At 36.8% G+C, this 24359-nt stretch overlaps 1 protein-coding gene across 1 annotated transcript in view; it reads right to left on the minus strand.

The window, feature by feature from the left end:
- Positions 1 to 2572: 2572 nt before the first annotated feature.
- The window catches only part of LOC131860197 (uncharacterized), a 97330-nt gene continuing 75543 nt past the window's right edge, over positions 2573 to 24359 (minus strand). Inside the window, exon 3 of the mRNA XM_059214575.1 lies at positions 2573 to 2685. Within this exon, the coding sequence (XP_059070558.1) occupies positions 2573 to 2685 (113 nt within the window). The remainder of the gene's footprint in view (positions 2686 to 24359) is intronic.

Here is a 24359-nt window from a genome sequence, read left to right on the forward strand (position 1 = left end):
ATAACAAGGCCATTGGCCCAATTACCCTAATAAGAAGAAAAGTAGCTGAGGAAACCCTGACTTCAAAGATGGTGAAACTGGGTTTCATGGTAATTGATGACCCTTGGAGTTATGACCTTGATGGCTGCTTAAGCAAAAGGAAAAACGCTTTGAGGCATGAGCCTCGAGACTCATGGGCAGAGCGTACCAACCCCCAGGTTGACGACCCAAGCAAATATGTGGGTCCTGATAATTTTCCTATTTTGAATCGCCCCTCGTGGTTAAAATTTTATACCCCAGTACAAAGGTTCAACCCCACGAAGCCTATTCCTTAGGTGTTGTTGGAGGGCATGAAAACTTTATCCTAGCCCAAAAAGAAAAGGAAATTTTTTTGGGTCTATCGTTAGGAAGTAAATCAGCTTAGAGCTAGCCTTGGAAATGCACTCCTCGATGAACGTTTTGAGCAGGAATGGAGTAAGGTAAATAAACATGACAATGAGACAGGTGAAAATTCCTCTCATAGGGACTCATCTCCTAAGATAGTTGCTCAGCAGGAAGTTGGGATTATAAATATCAAAGGGTAGGAGCTAGAGCCAGAAATCCCTCTTTCTTTAGACAGTGCAACCCACAGACCTCGTTCCCAGTCTAGTAAGAGGCAGTCTGAGAAGCAGTTTTTTGAGGGCCCCTTGAAGAAGAAGCCATATCTTAGTGGGTTAGAAGGAGTTGCACCCAATACATCAACGATAGCATCTACAGATCTTCAGCTGCTGTAGCCTTCGGTCGATCAGGTACGTCCCTTTTTCCTCTCTTCTCATTCTCCAGATGTTCTTGCAGCTACTCTTGCACCTATCATACAAACCTCAGTCCCTACTACTCTTACTTTGGCCCTAGTGGGTATGACGGCTAATCCCCAAGACGTACTCACATAGGCTTCCATTCCTTTCCTGAGCGTGATCCCCATATCTACAACTTTTTAGTCACCCACATCAGAAGCAGTCCCTGTGTCGCATAGGCTAGGTTTTGAAGAGTCTTCTCCCTAGAGTATGGCTACTACGTTCGCCAGTTCCTTCCTGTTAGTGGGCTCCCCTTTTGTCCCATTATTTTCCTCATTTAGCAATGACTCATTTGGTCCAATCCTCTTTCGCTGCCCCTTTTTTGCATTTCCCTTTCGCTGTCCCTCTTGGTGCAGTTTTTGTAGGTCAAGCCATCGATCATCCGGATAGTTTCCAGTAGTAGGTTGTTTATGATAGAACCATTGGTATGAATAAAGAAAATAAGAGGAAGGAGAAGGAAGGTGCTCATCGTGCTTTCCCTCACCTACAGACCCATTTCAATGAGCAAAGAGATTGCTTTTACTTTGCAAATCTAGTTCCCAAGATTGACAAGACAGAATCTCAGATGAGGCCCGATGATTATGAGCTACAGGCAATAAGCGTTAGTCTCCAAAGTGCCATGGCATTCGACAGGGTCAGAATGATGGAAGAAATTTCTAAAGTAGTGTCCACAGACTTTATTAAGAAGAGCCGTCATTTAGAAAAGCTCCAAGTAGAAAACGTTAGCCTCCACGATTCCTTTTCCCAGCAAAGGAAGGAGGATAAGGCTCGAGTATCAAAGATCAATCATCTGCAGAGCCTGCTAACTCAAGCTAATTTAGAGAAAGGAAAGTTGTAGTCAACCCTTAACAACATAGGTTCCCAGCTAAAAGGTCAAGAAGTGACAAGGAATGTAGCCCTAAAGGAATTACAAGATAAAGACTCTGAGATACAATGATTGAAAGAAGGTTATGCCTGTCAACTAAGTGAAGCCCAGGTATCACGGTTGGATGAGAAGACGAATTTCAAAGCCGAGCTGAAAGCAAGAGAAGCTAGTCTCGAACAATCCAGAAAACACGTTTCAGAATTGGAGTCTCTTCTATAGTAGGAGTAGAATCATACATTGCAGTTGCAACAAACTGTCAAGACTGGGGAGGCAAAAATCTTAGCTTTAGAAAATCAAGTGGCTTTTGAGCAAAGTAAAATCTAGCAGCTTCAGCAGGAGATGATTGGGAAAGATAATGAGATATTTCGATTGATGAATCTCCCACCCTCGCAGCCGATGTCTCTAGACTTCTCCACCATGCTGACAGAGCTGTATGTTTACCATTAGGAAAAAGTAAAGTAGTACTACCCATCCTTGCAGCTGGTGTTAAGATTTCTCAGTGATGCATAGTCCCTCTGTGCCGAGGTTGGGCACCTTATTAATAATTCTATGCTTATCATCGGTCTGAAGTTCCCAATAGCCCATAATCTTATTCAGTTGCTTTATTCCGCTCAAGAGGAGGAACTTAGGGAGAGAGGGATAGAAGATCACCGACTATTAATCAAAAAGACTAATGTCTTCATAAACGGCCATAGGATAATTATGCAGGTGTCAGCTGCTCTGGCGCCTTTGCAATTTTCAGTACCAGACATTAAACGACATGTTGAGAAATTTGTTTCTCTAGGTTTACCTTCTCCTTTCCTAGTGGATGGTTCTGTGCTACGGATTGAGCAAGTATTGCAGTAGATCGAGAATGTGCAGCAAGATAGACTTTTCCTATCACGACTAGGAAGCCCTATTTTAGTAAATGAGGTGGAATGCCTTTTGCATCATCTAGCCCAGCTTTCCACCCTCCTGACCCAGGTCCAAGAAGAGCCTGTACCTCTGCCCTTGGATGAAGTAATTTGCCTGGAGCAATATTTCCAAGATTTGGAAGCACAAATTATGCTCTCTGAAGATGAGTGGCTACCTTTGTAGCAAGCTTTTGATCTTTTCCATCTTGTTGTGGCTTGAGGTCTACTCTGTGAAACCTGTAATTTTGGGTTCTTCTATTCCGCAAGCAGAGTCGCCTCTGATAGTTGCCAGGAAATGTTCACCTTTATTTTCCCCGATGTAAGTTTTTTGGCGGGCCTGGTTGTGATCATTTTTTTAGCCAGTAGGGTTAAATGCACAGGACACTTGGTGGCCCGACGTTGCTCCCTCGGTACGTCTTTGGCATCCAATTTTTGAAGTAGCGCGGGAGTGACAAAGGACAATGCCTACTGACTATTTTTTTGGGTGGGCCCACTCGTTAGCGCAGTATGTAAATGGTTTGTTGCAGCTATGCCCTTTTCCATAGTCCTTTCTCTTCTGGCAGAATCTTTTCAGTTCTTGGTAATCTCCAGTCCGTTGTGGGTGAAAAGTTGAGTTGCAGGGTTTGTTTTGCTGGGTGCGGCCTCCGTAGTGAGAGGCCATTTTTTTCTATTCAAAGGAGGTTGTGCCATTTTTGGTTTTTAGGGAAGCTGTTTTTAGGAGCGATGGCCTATTTAAATGTGGTGTTCTTCTTCGCCAAAAAAAGGAGGAGATAAGTTTTTGGAGAACACAGAAAAGAAAGGAACAATCCAGTTTGCTAAGTAGGAGTTTTCTTTTGTTTCCAGCCTTAAAAACTATTTTGGTCTTGCTATAAGAAGATTATTTAGATTATGCCTGCGGCCTTTATGATGTTTCTTTTGGCCTACTATTAATAGTGTTTTCTGTGCTATTGTTGTTGAAAATTCTGATAAACTTTGGGAATATATCTATCTAAGACTTCACTAATTAAACTATGTTTCTATACTTGTTATCTTGTGAATGTGTGATGAATGTTTCCCTTATGTTTTCAAGTAAATTTGATTGTAGCTTTTGATTATGTTCTCGATCCGGATTTGTGGATTATCGAATGGACTTACATAAGTTATGTATGTTTCTTAATTTCTATTAGTTCATTGTCTCTTAATGATCTGGCGTATCACCTAAGTATTTTAGCATCTCTTTTAAAAAGTATTTGTCTCCTTTCCCTTTCCTCAAAGCCCAAGGAAGAGCCGGCTTCTCAATCTTGGAGGTCATTCAGTGTTTCCCTGCGCAATTTGGTTCCCCAACACTGAATTTCCCATAAGGCTGTTCGTCTCCAAAGCAAATTTTAGAGTCAACATATACAAACCAAAACATTTTAAGGCTTGATTCCTATTGTCTTCATGTCTGCGTGATTGGTTACCATTTTGATTGGATGATCTAGGATTGTTTAATTGAAGGATTTGCAAAGCAATTTACGAGAATGTTTTTAGGTTGTTCCCTCAAGGAGGGAAATTAGATATACTTAAAACCTTTTCGTTGGTAATTAGTGATTTCTACTTGAATTTGATGGCTGGGTTTAGTATATGGTGAGAGTTTATATATGTCAGGCATATATAGATTTAGTTAAACGAGTGTAATGACATGTATGTGAATTTCTTCTGTCAGTTTTGTCTAATTCTGAATGACTCTAAAGCCCGAATAAGGCATTGGTATAGCTTGTTGAATTTCATGACCTTCTTGATGATCAATAAAAATGAATATGAATCTTTCTTTTATGTTTAGTTATATTTAAAGTGGTAGGGTTTGTAGAAGTTGGCACTGGTCTTCTGTAAATCTTCAATTGCAAAAAGTGATCCTAAAGGTATACCTGCCTAAGCTAAGTGGAAGCTTAAAGTGTAGAAGGTTTTTGTTTAAACCTTGTTAATTGTTTCCTTTTGTTTCTATTTCTTGTTTTTCTCTCCATGAGCGACAAAGGTTTGAAATTCTAGTAGAGAAAACAAAGCAATTAGAAATTGAGAACAACAGGGTCTTGGTTCTTACAGAGTTTGATATTGAATATGTAGAATGCAAAGCCATCACAGGATAGGTAATTGTAGATCAACTTGCTAATGCTCCACTTGAAGACACTCAACCTTTGCATATAGAATTTCTAGATGAATCAATCATGCACCTTACTCAACAATCATGGAAGATGTTCTTTGATGGGTCTTTCACTCAACATGGTTCCAGTGCTGGAATACTTTTTATTACTCCTCAAAAGTATTTAATGTTGGCAAATGCACACTCGAATGAGAAATTGTAGGTGATTGAAGGTATTGTCATTGATGGAAACCTTACAATCCTATGGCACCGACAGACACCGACACAGGCACAGACACTGGCATCGGCAGCGACAAAGATGTTTACTGGCACCCAGGCCGATAGGATTTTATTTATTGTATTTTGTATTTAATTGTAAAATCTTTTTGTAAGCCGACAAGGCGAATTGTATTAGGACTCATATAAGTATGAGATCTTGTAAATCATTTGGAAGAAGCAAAAAAAATGCATGTTAGGAATGTAATAGGTAGATGCGAATATTAAGGTAGATTTTGGAATAAGGTTTATGGAAGTTGTATGAGGTTAAACTGGTACTAAACCTGGCATAGCAGATGCTAAACCAAAGCAGTACATAACATTAGATTTACATAATCCACTTTTGTAAGTTAGTGAGACTTCCCTTTTTGTATTTAAGTAGTGAGATTTAGACAGTTGGCCTTCCTGCATGTGCAGGCCCCTATTGTATCAGTAGTATTCACTTATTGGCTAGTGAGCAAATATTGTGGGTCACAAATCCCACTGAGGTTTTTCCCACACTGGGTTTCCTCTTTAAAAATATTGTGTTATGGTATGCTTTCTATGTTGTGTTTACTGATCTTATTTACTGCATCATTTCTAGTTTACCAGTACACTGTTTTGGCATGCAATGCATTTAATAAGTTTAGAAAATCCATTAACCGTTTAGATACTGATTCACCCCCCCCTCTCAGTATCTTTGGGAATCCTAACAATTGGTATCAGAGATAAGTCCTCAATTTTCAAAAGCCTAACAATTTGAGGAAGATTCTGAAACTGGTATAGATGGAAAACTTGAGAAAGCAATTAGAAACAACTCTTGCAGATTATGATGCAGAAAAATTGAAGAATATGAAACTTGAAGATGATTTGAAGGCTACATAGGAAATCGTTCAGGGAATTCAAGAAAATCTCACTATTGCTAGTAACAAAAGAAGAGAACTTCATGAGAAGATATAGAGTGATGATGATGAAAAAGAAACTCTTAATGATCTTGTAAGCAAGATGAAGCAGGATAACATGGCCTTGAGGAATGAGATGCAAGATATGACTATGAGGTTTTGTAAATACATTGAAGACCGAAAGAAGAATGAAGATGACTTTGCTAGGAGAATCAATGATGCTGGAAATGAAAATCTAAGAATCAGTCATGTAAATGATATGCTGAAGATAGATATAATTCACTTGGAGCATGATAAAACTGAACTCATGAGACAGAAAGATTTCTTAGAAAATGAGTTGGCTACTGCAAATCAACACAAGGAGAAATTCAAGAAAAGTTCAGAAGAACTTGATGACATGTTGAAAAATCAGAAACCTAATGGAGATACTAATGGCCTTGGCTTTGAAGTTGGTGAAAGCTCCGGTACTGCAAATAATCATGATCACAGTAAATCGGCAAGACAACCTAATGCCTACAAATTTAATGGAAAATGCTTTAACTGTAACAAGTATGGTCATAGAGAAAATTAGTGTAGATCTAGAAATTATCTGAACACCAATGCACCCACCGGTCAATGTTCTAAATGCAACAAAGTTGGTCATAATTTAGAAAACTGCAGAATGAATGTAAGATATTATGTTTGTGGAAGATTTGGACACTTATCTAATCAATGCAAAACACTATTCAGAAAAACAATGTGACTTGTTATGCTTGTAACAAGATTGGACATATTGCAAAATTTTGTAGAAGTAAGGTATCACTGACAAATAACAAAGGACCCAGTTTGAAAGGTAAAGAGAAGGTTGAAGAAGTAAAGCAAGAATTTTCAAAACAATGGATCAGAAAGTCAGATATGAATGTTAATGAATCTATTCCTTCACCGGTAGAACATAGTATCACTCCATCGGCAAGAGATTCTTCATCTAACTAAAAAGAAACCTTTTAGGTGGTATGGCAACGAATTGAAAAACATGCTAATTTACCCTCAGTTGATGGTGAGAAGTTGAAATACTTCTTTACCAGTAGATGTATTAAGTTTCACTTAACAAACAGATATTTAATGTGAGAGTTGAAGGAAATGACATTATAAAGCAGGTGTTTTGGCTCTTTTTCATTCATAGAGCATTCAAATTTCCTAAGAGCGCAAAAATCATGAGTGAAGGCATCCACAGCAAGTAGTGAAGCAAATCATTCCAGCACTCATACCTAAAGGTAGATTAAGGTATTTATATCAATGGCTTCCTCCTCTGCACCTAAATTCATTACAAACCCTACTGCAATTGAAGTTGTTAAGCACCCTAGGCCCGTATTTAAAATTATTCCCTAAATTGCGAAGAAAGATGATACCCTAGGAGCTTTTTCAAAAATATCCAAAGGAGTTGCTTATGCTGAGGATCCTAGAGTTTACATTCATTGTCATATTGAAGAACTAGGAGCTGAATAGATTATGAACATGTATAGAACAGTAATTTGTGATATAAATGGAAATGTGAAACCGGAACATAAGATAGTTGAAACCCTAGGTTTTGTGGAGATTCTTAGTATCCCTGATTTTCCAAAGGATGTTATAAGGATTATGTTAAGTAGAGTTCATGGGGAGTTATTTTGGTTGGATTCCATTCACAAGATAATAAAAGAAGCAGTTAGGGCAGTGACAGGCTTACCTTCCACCGGTAATAGGCCTAACAAGACTAAAAAGGTTCCAAATGACACTGTAATGACCCTAACCGATGCAACCGTTGACAAGAGATCCTTGAGAATAAATGATGTAAAGGATATTAATGTAAGGTTCATCAGCATGATTCTTGGATACAAAGTTACACATGCCAACAGATTAAACTCTGTTTCTAGCTTATGTATCAAGAGTTCCCATGACATGGTAAACAACAATGCAAAGATTGACATATGTGAATGGTTGAAGGATGAACTGATAGACAATCTAAGGAAGATAAAAGGTGATAAGAAAGGTACATTCAAATTTGGCAACCTACTTGTATGTTTGATGTTATATATTATCGAGGAAGTACCCCGTATTGGTAGAAAGGATTTTGGATTTGACATATCGGGAGGAAAACAACTTCTGGACATGCTAAACAACATGGGAGATGACAGAGAAAAGAACATAAATGAACATTTTCAGACACTGAAGGCTAGAATGAAAATTAGAGAAAGGCTATCTCAATCTATAGTAGATAAATATCAAAAGGAGATATGCTTTGTGATAAAGAAAGATGAAATCTGGATGGAGGCAGTTGTTCCAAGGACTATTTGGGTTACAGAGATGGATATGAGGCTGATGAGAACATAATAGAAACTTATGCAAAAGCCCTTCTAGAAGCCCCTAAAGAACCAATTGAAGAAATATTTGGTAGTGCTGAAACAATTGAAAGAAAGATTCAATCACAGAAAAGAATAAAGAAAACTGAACAAATAGTTAGAAAAGGAACAAGGTAGGCTAAAGCAATCAAGGAAGACATATTGAATAAAACTGGTATTAAGGAGAGTGACTTGGAATGCTTACAACTGAAAACACATCTTTCACCGGTTGCTACCTCCTTTGACAGTGAAATACCGACAGAGTTTAAAAGGGTAGTAAGGAAAAGGAAACCTTCACTGGTACCTGCTCCTACACCTAAGAGAACAAGACAAAAACAACAGGCAGTTAGACCTCCAACAAAGAAGCTAACACCAAAGAAAAGAAAAGAAAAACAAGTTGTTCCTCCACTTGACAACCTTTTGAATGAGATAACTGAAAATGGTAACTTATCAAACATTAGCAAGTTATATGATACTTTTAACTGTGATGAAAAGGAAAGCATAGAAAACAGTGTTATCCTACACTTGGATATCTACAAGAAATTTTTGATTGAGATTGTAGATGATTTACCCAATGAGTTGTATAGAAAAACTACTTGCAGTTCACCTAGTAAATTCAACAGAAGAAATTGATGAACTAATAAGTGAGGCTAACTGGATAGTATTTTCAACCGATCACCAGTATGTAGCACTAATGGATGGTAGAGATAATGAGATATTAGAAGAAATTGCAGACAAGTGGGATATATTCTTTGTTGAGAAAGAGAAACAAGAAGAGCTTAAGAGACCAAAGACTTTTAAAGTCTACCAAAAGGACAAAGATAAGGGTAAAGGTAAGGTAGGTGGTCCTCCAAGTATAAAGGTGATAGATAACTTACCCCCACCTCCTTCTAATACTCCATTGGCACAAAATGTTGATACACCACCGACAATAGAGAGTATGGAGACAACACATGAGGACACAAATATTGATTTTGTGGTGTTGTATATAATGAATATTGACATAGAGGAATTCAACATTGTGGTTGATAAGGAATCAAGTGAGAAGAGAGATGTGGAAACTGAGCCACCAGTAGAAGATACTACAGTTGAGACAAATATTGAAGATACAGTTGGAAACATTGAAAGTGGGACTGAACAACAAACTGAATAGGCAACTGATTCCCCCAATACAGGAAAGGCAGATACCACTAGTGTATATATTGATGTATCTACTAAGCAACTGACAACTGATAGAAATGAAAAATCTGTTGAGATACTGGTTGTAGATATTTCAAAGGTAAACATAGAGTCACAATCAGAAAAACTAGCAGTGGAAAGCTCTAGGAAATAGACTGAGGTACATACTAAGAAATCAGAAGAGAAGAAGAATGAGCTAAAGGTTCAGACTGAGACTGTGCCACCGACATCAACTGAGAAACCTAAACCCTTGTTTGTAGAAATGTAGACTCAAACGGATCTACCAGAGGTCACCATAAGCAAAGAGGTTCCTCACACCGATGGATTACAGATTGTTAAGATAGTTGGTCAATCATCTGATTCTTCATTGATAGAATTCCGACCAATCAATGTAACCGAGGTATTGCTTGATTCAATTAAGAAAATAACTGACTACAATACACTTGCATATAAGGCAATCGATGACACCATACCAATTTTGAAGATGATTGCACCCAAGTGTAACATAGAGAATAAAGATTCTTTAGGCCAGTTAGACACATTATCTAAGTACATAACCGACAATCTTCTAACAATTGATCAAATCAATGAGGAGACTTTTAGAGAGAAAATGAATAAAGAGAAGGAAAAATTCCTTAAGGAGATAGTAAAGAAGAGTAAGGAACATATAGATACATTATTACCAGCACTAGGAAAGACAATTTTGGACTTCAAGAAATTGTACAAAGACACATGTAAGACAAACATTTTGACAGAGGATATAGATAAAGAGATCAGCAGAGCTCAAAAGGAAATCAATGACATTGCTGATAATTTAATAGGTTCATCAGACTCCATATCGGTAGTAGAAAAGGAAATTACTGACTTTGCAGAGAAAATTGAAAAACTTGAAAAAGATAAAGAGATATTAAAGTTTAAGGCAAAGGAACTGAAATGTAGACTAGGTCCTAAACTAGATATCCTCATCTCTTTGAGAAAAGAGATTTTTGAGGCTCTTTTTCTAGGACTTAAGACACTAGAAGAGAAAATGCACATACTCACCGATACAATCTAGAGGACAGAAGCAACACTAAAGGATAGTGAGAGATTCTATAACAGCCTAAATTTTGCATTAGCAGAGTTATATCAGATTATAACCAATTGGTTACAAGGATCAAGATAGAAACTACACTCAATTGACATTGAATGACAACCTTTGTCATTGATGCCAAAGGGGAAGTAGTAGAGGATGAGAAAAAGGAGTAAGACAGAAGAGATCATTTGCTTAGGGGGAGCACACAGTTTTGGAGCACACAATTTTGGTAACATAGTTTGGACAGTTTTGGTAAGTCGACAAGGTGAATTGTATTAGGACTCATATAAGTATGAGATCTTATAAATCATTTGGAAGAAGCGAAAAAAATGCATGGAAGGAATGTAATAGGCAGATGGAAATATTAAGGTAGATTTTGGAATAAGGTTTATGGAAGTTGTATGAGCTTAAACTGGCACTGAACCTGACATAGCAGATGCTGAACCGAAGTAGTACATAAAATTGGATTTACATAATCCACCTTTGTAAGTCAGTGAGACTTCCCTTTTTGTATTTAAGCAGTGAGATTTAGGCAGTTGGCCTTCCTGCATGTGCAGGCCCCTATTGTATCTGTAATATTCACTTATTGGCTAGTGAGAGAATATTGTGGGTCACAAATCCCACCAAGGTTTTTCCCACACCGGGTTTCCTCATTAAAAATATTGTGTTATGGTGTGCTTTCTATGTTGTGTTTACTGATCTTATTTACTGCATCAATTCTAGTTTACCGGTACACTATTTTGGCATGCAATTCATTTAATAAGTTTAGAAAATCCATTAACTGGTTAGATACTGATTCACCCCCCCCTCTCAGTATCTTTGAGAATCCTAACATTCAATCCCGAAGGCTTACAAGATTCTTTTCCCTTGCACAAATGAAATTGCAGAGTATGAAACTTTGGTAGATGAGATTAAGATGGCTATCGAATGGAAGGTTCTGGAATTACACATCTATGGATATTCTCATCTAATCATCAATCAAATCAATGATACATATCAGACTCAAGATGATAAACTGCTGCCTTATAAAAGAATGGTGGATGATCTTAAGAAATATTTTACTATTGTATCATTCCAACAGATTCCCAGATCTGCAAACAATGCAACAGATGCTATGGCCACCTTGGCATCCATACCAAAGTTACAAGAATCTAATTTTCACTTTGAATTCCTAGTGGAAGCATTACATTACCTTGCCTATTATTCTCCTGAGTCCCAGATGGTCTGTTCTATTATTGGACATGACTCATCTCGTTACAGCCACATTTACTCTTATCTACGAGAACAAATTTTCCTAGAAAATCTTACCCGTAATGAGAAAAGGAACCTAATCTGAAATGCTTCATGGTACATCATCATTGCTAACGATCTATTTAGATGAGATTTGGATATTACTTTTCTTAGGTGTCTAGAAATTGAAGAGTCCCTGATAGTTCTGATACTAATTGTTAAGTACAGATGCCAAGCTAACAAGATGAGAGGGGGGGGTGAATCATACAAACTTAATCTTCCATAAAAACAATAGTTTCAACCTCAGTAACATATACTTCAGCAATATAACCAAAACTGCTAAACATGTAAACTTATAAGCATATAAACATCATAACATTCATAACACCAGATTTAACGTGGAAACCCAAATAGAGAAAAACCACTATGGGATTTCGGACCCACTAAGAAATATACTCTTCTAGAGTATGCTCGGTTAAAAGAAAATCTTGTTAAAGATTACAAACACATTGCTAGATGTGACCCAGTTAAGGGATTTCCCTCAGATCTGTTAGGATCTTCACCTTGTTAGAAGTGACCTTGTTAAAGGATTTCAAACACTCAATCAGAATGTCACCTTGCTAGAGGGTTTTACAAATAAGACTGTTAAGTCCACTCGGCTAAGAGATTTTCTGTCACTTTACAAAATAACAGTAATACAAATCTATCTGCAACTTCACATCTAAAATGCTAAAGCAGATTCTTATTTGCTCAAAACAATCTAATCATAGGACTTATCTTGTCCCTCTGCTAGGCTCTATACTCTGTTAATCAAATAGGTCTTCAAGCTTCTGTGCTCGGTAATCACTATGTAGCATCCCTATGCTTACATTTGCCCGCATTCATTGTTTATCAATAGTTCCTTATTTATAAACAATTTGCTAACTGCTTAATCTCCTTGATCACATATCCCATGATCAATCATAGCCATCAGATCTTTAAAATTGACTAGGTTCAATGTATCCTTCGATCTAAAAATGTTTTACCTTGCCTCGGGACTTGCAGTCCTTTCTTGGAACTTGCACAAGGTTATTGCGGTTCAATCTGCGCTGTAGATCTTCCAGTCAATTTTCCTTTACCATAGATCCTTAACAAACTTCATACATGACATACCAATCATTTAATCAATTCTAGCTCATCAGCTTCCTTCATTAAATAACGCTTTTAATCATTTAATGCATTCTATTACAGCTCGGTTGCAACTCGGTAAATACTAAACTTCACTCGGTAGACATTCCGCCTTCATTAACCAATAGCGATAACCTTAGGGTTTACCGACTAGGTTCCTTAGGGTTTACTGACTAGGTTCTTTGCTCGGTAACATAGTATAGTATTAACCTTTCAATCAATAGCATATGTAGGATATCAAAACAATCTAAACATCATGATCTCATCATTGTCTAACTCGGTAATAGTTGCCCATTGAATAACTTATTTCTCCCCTTATTAATCACAATCTTTCTGTGTCTTTTACCGACATCTTTATACTCATCAAATCATACTTCTTAAGATATGGCAACATCATACTAAATTAGAAAATCAATTTCTTGACATCAATGACAAAATAATAATATTAAGACAGTAAACATCCTTAATCAGTTATATCCATAATCATCAACAACCTTCTCAATATCCTTATTGAAATGCCAACAATCTCCCCTTGTCTGTTATAATGCCAACAGTCCCAACGTGCATTATCAGAAGTCCATGAAGGTATTTGTGGATCTCATTCAAATGGTCTAACTTTAGCTCAGAAACTACTAAGGGCTAGCTACTACTGGCCAGACATGGAGAAAGACGCTATAAAGTTTTCTAAAATTTGTGAGAAGTGTCAGCTACATGGGAATCTCATACATACTCCAGCAAGAGATCTCATACCTTTCATTACACATTGGCCTTTTCAACAATGGGCATTTGATCTCATTAGCCAAATATATCCTGCATCATCTAACAGACACAAGTTTATTATAACTGCCACTGAGTACTTCACTAAGTGGGTAGAAGCAGTTCTGCTCATCAAAGCAACCGGTAAACAAGTAGCTATGTTCATCGTTAACTATATCATCTATAGGTATGGGATACCTTCTTCAATTGTGGCTGATAATGGAGGAAAATTCAAAAATAAAGTTCTAGATGAGCTCTGTGAAAAATTCAAAATTAAACAGCACTGGTCATCCATATATTACCCTCAAGGTAAGGGACAAGCTAAAGCATCTAACAAAAATCTGCTGACTATCTTACATAGAACAATAAATAAATCTGGAAGGGATTGGCATTTGTAGCTCAATCCTGCATTATGGACTTATAGAGAAAGTATCAGAACACCTACTAGGGCTACACCTTTTTCTTTGGTGTATGGATCCGAAGCAGTATTACCTATTGAGGTGGAAATACCGTCTCTAAGAGTTTCTTTGCATGGTCTTGGTACTGATGAAGACTACAAAATATCTAGATTGCAAGAACTCGAGTTGCTGGATGAACATCGGTAAGTGGCGTTTGATCATCTGAGAGTGTATCAAAAGGGAATGTCTAAAGGATATAACAAGAAGGTTCGACAATAAGAATTTTAGGTTGGTGACCTTGTTCTGATAGAAAATCCTAAAAATCAATAGTTGCGAGACAACAAAGGGAAGTTTGAACCCAACTAGCTGGGTCCCTACATCATTACTATAGTCTTTAGTTCTGGTGCCTATCAGCTCTCAACATCAGAAGGAGAATAGCTACGTGAACTGATCAACACCATCCACTTGAAAAAATTCTTCACTTAGTATTCTCTGCTCCAATAACCTGTACAACTAAAAAGTCCTAAAAAAATCCTAAAAATCATAAAATGTCCTAAAAAAAAAAAAGAATCTTTGCCAAACAGGTGGAAACCTAGCAAACGGGCACCTCTTGTACTCAAGCGCTCCATGTATCAATGCAATGTTGGCATTTCCCACTTTCCTGCATCTTTGATTTTGCTTGTACATATGTTTTAGTCGCTTGTGACATCCTGGTTCTTTTGGAACCCTTATGGCTTGAAACTAATCAATGTCCTAGTCTTAGGGTAATCAACTGAGCAATTTACGTGTCCTAAGAAGTATCAACCAAGTCAATATTCTATTAGTGATACCCGATCATCCAATCTAAGTCAGTCACCTATCTCCTAACTACTGAAGAGTTTTATCACTGAGTACACAAGCAAAACAACATTACTGAAAATAATCACTAAACGGTTTGAGATATGCATGAAATTTTATTTGTGTGTTGTCTTTTATATTGATTTTTGATTATTATTCCCTTTGAGTAACTCGAGGAAGTCTATCTTGACTAAGAGGAGCAAGGATTGGGGGCATAATGTTTTCTTTGTTTTCTGCTTGTAGGAATGATTCCAATTATCTAGAAACATCTAATCAGCTGGGTGTCTGTGATAAGTTCCTTCGCATCAAGGTGAAATCGCCACACATACCTCGACTCCGCTTATTTGTATGCTACAAGGATCATTTCTTTGTCTATTTTGAGGGAATCTCTTTAAATGTGCAATCCGGATGCATGCATAATCTGTCCAAGGATATGAATGAAAAAGGTCATTGCGGACAAGATAATTAATATTGCACAGGAAAAGAAAGGAACTCTATTATGCCTACTATGTATGTAAACGCTCAGTAATGAAAATTAAGCATTTCAAATCAAGTGACTAGTTTTTAGTTTGCATTCATTCTGTATTTTGTGCACTTCGAGTGATTTCTGCATGATAACAATGATCTCTTTATCTTCTAAATGAGAGTTTGAAGTTTCATCATTTCTCCGTTAAGTGGTATCCTTTTCATCATTTCTCTGATCAAGTACTTGCATATTGAGATGTTAGCTGCATACATAAGCATCTTATATAGATCCATACATTTCATTATACATGGCATTCATATTATTGCATAGAAAAAATAAAAATTTGCATTACTAGTTACTCATTTTCATCATTTATTTGCATATGAAAAGAAACAAAAAACAAACATCCATATTCATCTGCATTACATACATCCATACTGAAAAAATATGCATACATATAGAATAAAGCATATAGAAAAACATCTCATAATCTATCAACACAAGTACGATGAAATCAAACCAAGATATTGTATATATCATCAAAAATATCTTAGAGTACAAATAAAAGTATCAAGGTACAAACGATATCAACTGTCATCTAAAATCTTCGATTGGAGTAAGAATCGTATGGGCTACAAAAAAATGGGGTATATAACAAAATTGAAGAGCTACAGAAATCTAGCTCTTTGCCTCTCCCTCATCGCCAGGTGGTGGAGGAGGTGGAGCCTGCTGACCAGCATCCTGCCTAGGTGCTCAAGCTCCCTCAGATCGAGCCATATACTGAGAATATGGGACAACCTACTGCGCTATAGGAATTGCTATGCTATAAGCCACAACATAATAAGCTGCATGACTCATCTGGTGCAAAACCTCCCACTGAAGAGCGTCTTGCTCTACCCTTATCTTCGCCAGCTGTTGATCCCTTTCTGCAAGCTGTGTCTGAGCCACTGTCAACTATGATTTTAGACCTACTAATCTTGATCTCATAGACCATGCTGCATCAGCTTCCCCCTACTCCCTCACAGGCTCTTCACCTTCATCTCCACCACCATCTCCACCCTTCTCATCCATCCATTGCCACACCTATCTAGGAGCTTCTTGCTCCTCCTCTCCTCTACCTTCTACTTTCCTAGCACCACTAACCCAAACACCAACAACCTCTTCTCTCTATCCCTATCCCTATGCCTATACCTGTACCTATGCCTGTGTAGGATCCTCATCCTCAGCCTCCTCTATGAGAGGCGCATGATCAACTGGATCTATAAATTTAGGAAAGGGATGACTTTGAAACCAATCCCTGTACTGGGGCAATACACCCGCATCTACAATGTTGTCCAGGTAGTCCCACCAAAGTCACTGTAACCCTACTAGCACCTGCATGCTCAATGTGTATGACAACCTAGGCTCCCATCCTCATCTCTCCTCATCTGCATAATGAGCATAGGTGGTCAAATCCTATGAAATCACCTAAGGTCTACCATATTTCCTCATGACCTGAGATACAATAAATTACTCAATAACTATCACTGATCTGCCAAAGAGGATGTGTCATGAACATGTCATGCCACACAACTCTCCACTCGTCCCAAAGCTCAAGACCCCTGTATGGTTTCCATATAACAATGATCAGATCATCAATCTATCATCACCAATACTCTGTCTTGCCTAGATGGGGATAAGTAATGTATCTAGAATATCTATAAACTATTGACTGGTGTGGATCTCTAGCATCATCCACAATAGGTCTACAAACTGGGATATGCTCCCACACCCATATCTGTAAAACCAAGACTCCTATTGCCATGCTCTTCCCCTCCCTATATACAATCTCATGCATCTCATGATACATGTGGGATAATAGAGAAGAACCCCACCCTAATCTCTTAGGATGATCCAAAAGTCTCTCCAGTATCCTAGCCCAACCGCATAAGAAACCCTATTGTCCTCTATCTGGCATAACAAAGCAACCAATGAATCCTGCCAAGACACATGCCAAGGGAAACTGCTTACTGTACCTGGTCATCATATCATCCCAACTGATAGCCTGCGTAAGGATGTACTCATCATGAAAAATGCATCTCAAGGCTAATATACTAGGACGCTGAGCAGAATCGTAATCAACCTTATCCCCAACAAATGGAATCTTCAATATCCTATAAACATCCTCTAGAGTGATGGTCATCTCCCCAACTGGTAAATGGAAGGGGTTATGCTTAGAATGAAATCTCTCAACCAGTGCAGTAAGCATCCCATGATTCACACAGATATCCAATATCTGTAGAAGGTGGGTAAACCCGCACAAGTCAATATGTGCTCTATCTATATTGGATAACTCATGAACTAGCCTCATTGTAGGAGGATAAACACACCAAAATAGGACATGTGGCAATTGAACCTACAAATAATCAAACAATAGAGCATCAGAAAGTCATTCAAATTATGCTACAAAACAAATTAAACATCACGCAAATCCAAATAAATCAATTGCAAAATCAAATTTTCATGTTTGGACACTTAAAAAAGGTCACTGTTTTTCATATGACATTTCATAGTCTAAACAGAAACTCATACGAGTTAGGAATTCACACAGCACGACAAAAGACTCCCATACAATAAACTACATGCACTTTCAAGATAAAATGGTCTTTCAAGCAAACACTCATACAATACACGGGGAGTGTTACAAGCTAGGGTTACCGTTGCGCCAAAAGATCGAGCTGTTAATGCTTGATACAACCACTAGACTTATCGAATCTATAGGAGGCTATCAAACCATGTCGTGAATCTCCGTGAGGGACACTGGCCCACTACCAACAATCCCCCTCCCAACGTCCCTCGCCGCAGCTTGCATGATTCAAACCTGTGACCAAGCTCTGATACCACTTGTTACAAGATAGGGTTGCCGTTGTACCAAAAGATCAACCTGTCAATTCTCAATACAACCACTTGTGTATGTGAAAAAGGGTCTGTAGCTGAAAGCGCAACACTTCAATTAAGTCATTACATGTATGGTTAGATAGATATAAGCATGAATAATAAAACCATAACAAATAGACTAATTCCCTTCTAAAAGATGTGAGTATAAGATTGTTCTCAGATTTTTATAAGCAATACTAGTGACTAGACTACACCAAGATGAAGGATTTAATATATATTTGAATGATATTAAGCTAAATGGATGCAAGATGGATGAAAGATTCAAGCGATAACGAATTCAAGCAAAATGAGTAAACTAAATATGGATGCAAATAATCTAAAAAAAGCACAATGTATTCAATGATTCTAGAGCAAAAATCAGTGTAATAATAATCTACAAGCGTGTTCTCAAAAATCTCTAGGGTGAATTGAATGAGAGCTAAAGGTTGAATTTATGGAGAATTACAAGAGAGATGATGAAAAAGCTCAATTTAGGATTAATTGAAATAATTGAGAAATCAGGTTCAGTTAACCTTGAGATAGATTCCAATTATAGTTTAATTGAAATGCATTTAAATAAGAAGTTCAAGTTACATTACAAAATAATATTTAATTAATGCCATGCACTTATGATAAAAATAGGTAATTCTTTTATTTATTCAAGAAAAGAGTCTTTTCAATGCAACTGAACTTCTTTTCCTGAAAAGCTTTGAGTTCCAATTTTAGAGAATAATTCAATAATTCAATTAATTGCTTTTCTGATTTCAAGTTCTAAATTTAGAAAAAGAAATAATATCTCAAGTTTGATTTCTCTCTCAATTCAATTCTTTTATTTTATTTTCAATTCAACTCTTGCTTTGTAATTAATTCCTCTTTTGTAATAAATTAATTCATTTTTTGCATGATTAAATGGAAAATTTATTAATTAATTAAATATGCTAGGATATTTAATAAATTAAAATAGGATAATTGATTAAAATGATATTCTTGAAATGATTCAATTAATTAAATAAATATTTAATTAATATTGAGTAATTGATTTGCCATGTGACATTTGATGATTAAAGAATTAATAATGTGCTCAAGATTAATTTAATTACCTTTGGTTAGGACCTTGGTGATGTTGTTGAGATTAGGGGCACATGGTTTAGATGGCCATTTTTAGGGTATTACATTTGCCGCTCTTTGAATTAATGTACGAGCAGTCCGTTGGTTCAAAGAATATGTGATGTCTAGGAGATACTAGTTCTGAACTTGATTGCTCACGAACTAGAGAAAGAGCAAGGTGTTTAGCTTGATTTGAAGCGATGAAGCTGAATGAAGTCTAATTAAAGTGATATCGATCCCGAACTTGATTGAACTTAGGAACGATAGAGAACAAAGATATCAAACTTGAACTTGATTGATCAGGAAGTGGATCTTACTGATCTAGAACTTGATTGAATTAGACATAGTGAGCAAAGATAAAATCGATCTTGAACTTGATGGATCAAGATACGATGAGCAAAAAATAAACTATCCAGCTTGATTCGATGTGATGAAACTGAACACCTGCTTAGATTGAGTGTGTGATCGAAGATACTCTTTAAACTTTTGATTGAGTTAAAATGATTAATAAGCTTGATGAAAAGCGATGAAACTAATTAATGTTAAGAGATTGATTTAGATGAAGACAAATATCAGCTTGATATGAAGTGATGAAACTGATATGCCCCTAGCGATTGATTCGATTCAGATGATCGAGAGATCTCAACTTGATGTGAAGCGATGAAGATGAGATGCCCCTTAGCAATAAAATTTTGATTTATTTTCTTTAGTTTAAAAAGATTTTTGGTTGACTTTTGATGAAGATTTGAAAATTATTTCTCAACTTTGAAGATGTGAGGTCATAAGGTCATGAGTATGCCCCCTCGAGAGCGAAATCGAAAGATAGCGAGATTACATAATGATTATAGGCAAGTTTTAGCGATGATAAGTTGTTTGAGCACAAATTGATTCAGAGCAATTTTTGAAAATTTTGCGTTGATTGATAAGAAATTGAGTGCAAAGTTGATTTGTAGATTAAAAATTGAATTGAGATTTAGCGTTGATTCATGAGAAATTGAGCGCAATTAGAAGAGAGAATGAGCTTTTGATGAAAAGCGCTAAGTGGTCCAAATTTTGTGAAATTGAATAGCAAAATGATCTCAAATTTTGATTTCGATCCCCAAAATGGAATCAGAATGGGCAAATTAGCTAAGGGTACAATTTTCATGTCCATCAGAGCAAGTAGAAAAATTAGGGTTTTGGCTATATAAGGGGTAAAAGTGCCATTTTCAATTCATTTTCTCTAAGTTTGAAAATTCAAAAAGCCTTCTGCATAGAAAATGGTGGTCCCTACTCATGAGCATCGATTTGAGTGCCAGAGATGACATAATCAACCTCGACACTATGAGCTAGTGGTAAGTGATCAATCTTAAGCCTCTTTATGTTAATTTTGAATTTTTTTGTTGATTTTTCAATTTTTGGCACGTTGGAAGTCGGCTTTCTCATTTTGTCGTGCGAGATAGGATCCTGTCTCGTACGACAAACTGTTGAAGTTTGTTTTGTCATTTGAGGCCATTAGTTTAGTCATTCTAACCCCACCCTTCTATCATACAACAACATTCATAAAAGACCATTTTGTCATCCGGGATCTAATAATTTGTCATATGGGGATCTTTTGTCGTACGATGCCTAATCCTAACTCGTACGAGTTGCTGCCCTTCTGTGTTTTGTCGTTTGGGAAATAGTGAGCATTTTTGAAGGTCTAAACTTGAAATTTTGATTTTGCAATTGACGTAGTTGGATTTGCGTGATGTTTTACTTCTCTTGTAGGCTTATTTGGAATGTTTTTTGATGCTTCATTTTTTGATTTTTGCAGGTTTGATTACCTCATATTCTTTTCAAATGCATCTATCCACCCACCATGACATTAGTTTGATAGTTATCAGAGGTTGAGCAGGCTCATATTGATTTGTGCAGTTTGACGCACCTTCTTGGTTTACCAGATATCTGCGTGAATCATGGTATGCTCACAACATTGGTTGAGCGATTTCATTCAGAGCATAATACCTTCCATTTCCTAGTTGGGGAGATGACTATCACTCTCGAGGACGTATATAGGATCCTTTGTATCCCTTTTGCTGGGGATAAGGTAGATTACGATGTAGCGCTGCTACTTGGATTACAGGCGATCAGGCATGTCTTCAAGGATCCTGATATATGACACGTTCCATCAGTTGGGACATCATGATGAGTAGGTATAGTGAGGAATTTCCTTTGGCTTGTGTTCTAGCAGATTTTATCGGCTATTTTCTGATGCTAGATAGAGGATAACAGGGATTCTAGTGTGGATGTGGCAAGATGCTGGAGAGATTGATGGAGAGCCCTTAGAGGCTTGGCTGGGGTTCTTGCATATTAGCCCACATGTATCGCGAGTTGCATGAGATTGTGTACAAGGAGGGAAAGAGCATGGCTGTGTTAGGTCCCAAAGACAACTGAGAGGGGGAGGGGGTGAATCAGTTGTCAAATAAATTCAAACCAAAAACAACTTAACCAACTTAACGCTTAATATCGGTAAACCAGTTAAGTATGCTGGTAGATAGTGTTAATAGTTAATTGCTATACCGGTAAAGAATAATGCATGAAACACAAACATAAATTCATCCACAACATATAACACCAATATTTGTACGTGGAAACCCTGTAAGGGGAAAAACCATGGTGGGAAACCTTACCCACAATTAGATGATACTACTGCAGATAGTAAGTGTACATAAATGGGGTCTGCACATGTAGAAAGGCCAACAGCCTAGAGCTCACTGCTCAATCACAAAAAGGGAGTCACACTGACTATAGTTGGATGGTTAAATCCAATAAGAATGTACTGCACAAAATAACATCTTCATATGCTGGATTCAGTACCAGTGTAATGCTGATATGCTTCCATAAAAACCTAACTTCACCTTTAAATGATGTCTTTGTGTATAGCTCTGCTTAATCTCGCATATACCTTCACTTAATTCTTTTTCGCATTCCACATCCGATCTTACAAATAAGATCTTACATTTATACCATAACCTAAGACTAATTTTAGTAGGTCGGCTCTACAAGATATTACAATAAAAATATTTTACAAACAATATAATATCCGATGCAATAACCGATTAAACATGTTGTCTTAATGCATTTACAACAATAATAAATCATTTCCATAGCATGCCATGCTGATCTGGAAAAGATAAACCTGCCAGTGTAACCTTGGACCTATTTGTTGGTAAAAGCAAATATGCAAATATGATTATACCAATGATTAATTCTTCAAAACAAAGTGTCCACATGATGTCTTCAACATTACCAAGTGTCTTCCATATCATTCCAAGTGCCGGTGAACATTATATCCTGCCGGTGAACCATATACTAGTAACTGTGCAATAGTTACTTTCTTGCTGGTGAATGTTGCTGGATCTCCAAAGTGCTAGTGTTTTAGTAGGTGTTGATATCAATGACAAAACCATACCAAAATACCAACAATCGCCCCCTTTGGCATTGATGGCAACATAAGATGGAAAAACCATCAAAATGCCAAAATAGAAATGCCATAAACCAAAAACCAACAATCTCTCCAAAAAGATCATAACTAGAATACAGAGAGTAATAGTCTCTCTCAAACAACAATCTCTCCCCCTGGGAGCAACATGTGTTATCCAAATTTCTCTTAACAAATAATGTGTTTTTCTATAGATATCTCTCCCCCTTTGACATCAAATGCCAAAGTTAAAAAAAAATCATATACAAAATACCAATCAATTCAATATACCAACTACTCCCCCTGAGAAGTAGCTTCCTCATCAAAGACCGGGGTAAAAGATTTGTCTTTTAATTCTGCCGGTTGATGACAATCATCAACTGTCTAAGTCTCTACTGGTGGTGGGATGACTCTAAGCTGATCTCTGAGATATTCAAAAGTATCCTTAGGAAAAGGTTTTGTGAAAATATCTGCAAGTTGTTCTTTAGTATTCACATAAACCATTTTTATCTCCTTTTCTTCAACTTTTTCCCTTAGAAAATTCAGTTTGATAGAAACATGTTTTGTTTTAGAATGTAATACCAGATTCTTAGATATATCAATTGTTGTAGTGTTATCACAATACATAGTAATAGGTTCCTTGCATTTTACCTTTATGTCTTTCAACATTTGCTTAAGCCATAGTACCTGTGTACAGTTAATTGCTGCTGCAACATATTCTGATTCTGCTATTGATAAAGATGTACAAGTCTGTTTCTTACTCAACCAAGAAACTAATCTCTTTCCAAGAAAGAATGCTCTGTCGGTGGTGCTTTTTCTATCATCCACATCTCCTGCCCAATTTGCATATGTGTATGCACATAGATCAAAATTTTCATCTCTAGGATACCATAATCCAAGATTTGCAGTGCCTTGTAAGTACAGAAAAATCCTTTTTACCGCTGATTCATGATTTTCTCTAGGATTACTTTGAAATCTAGAAACAATACATACTGCATTCCTAATATCAAGTCTGGTTTGTGTCAAATACAGTAAACCTCCTATCATAGATTTGTATCTAGTTGGATTAACAGGTGTAGATTCATCCCTTTGAGATAATTTATCATTTGTAGTCATAGGTGTGCTTACCGGTTTAGAGTTCTCCATCCCAAATTTCTTTAATAACTCTTTCAAGTACTTGGATTGACTCAAAAATATACCTTTGTTAGTCTGTGAAAGCTTTAATCCTAAAAAGAATTTTATTTTTCCAATCATAGACATTTCAAATTCTTGCTGCATTTTAATAGAAAATTATCTATGTAATCCATCTTCTCCTCCAAAGATTATATCATCAACGAATACTTCTATAATCAAGATATCATCATTAGTTATTTTGTAATATAAATTGTTGTCTGCATTTCCTTTAGTAAAACCAATCTTTAAAAGATACTCATCCAATCTTGCACACCAAGCTCTTGGGGCTTGTTTCAATCCATATAGAGCTTTTCTTAACCTGCAAACCATATTATTGTCATCTGTCAAAGAAAATCCATCAGGTTGTTCAATATAGACTTCCTCTTCAAGATCTCCATTCAAGAATGCACATTTAATATCCATTTGATAAACTT

This window comes from Cryptomeria japonica, chromosome 11 (assembly GCF_030272615.1).
Source record: "Cryptomeria japonica chromosome 11, Sugi_1.0, whole genome shotgun sequence".
Classification (NCBI taxonomy): domain Eukaryota; kingdom Viridiplantae; phylum Streptophyta; class Pinopsida; order Cupressales; family Cupressaceae; genus Cryptomeria; species Cryptomeria japonica.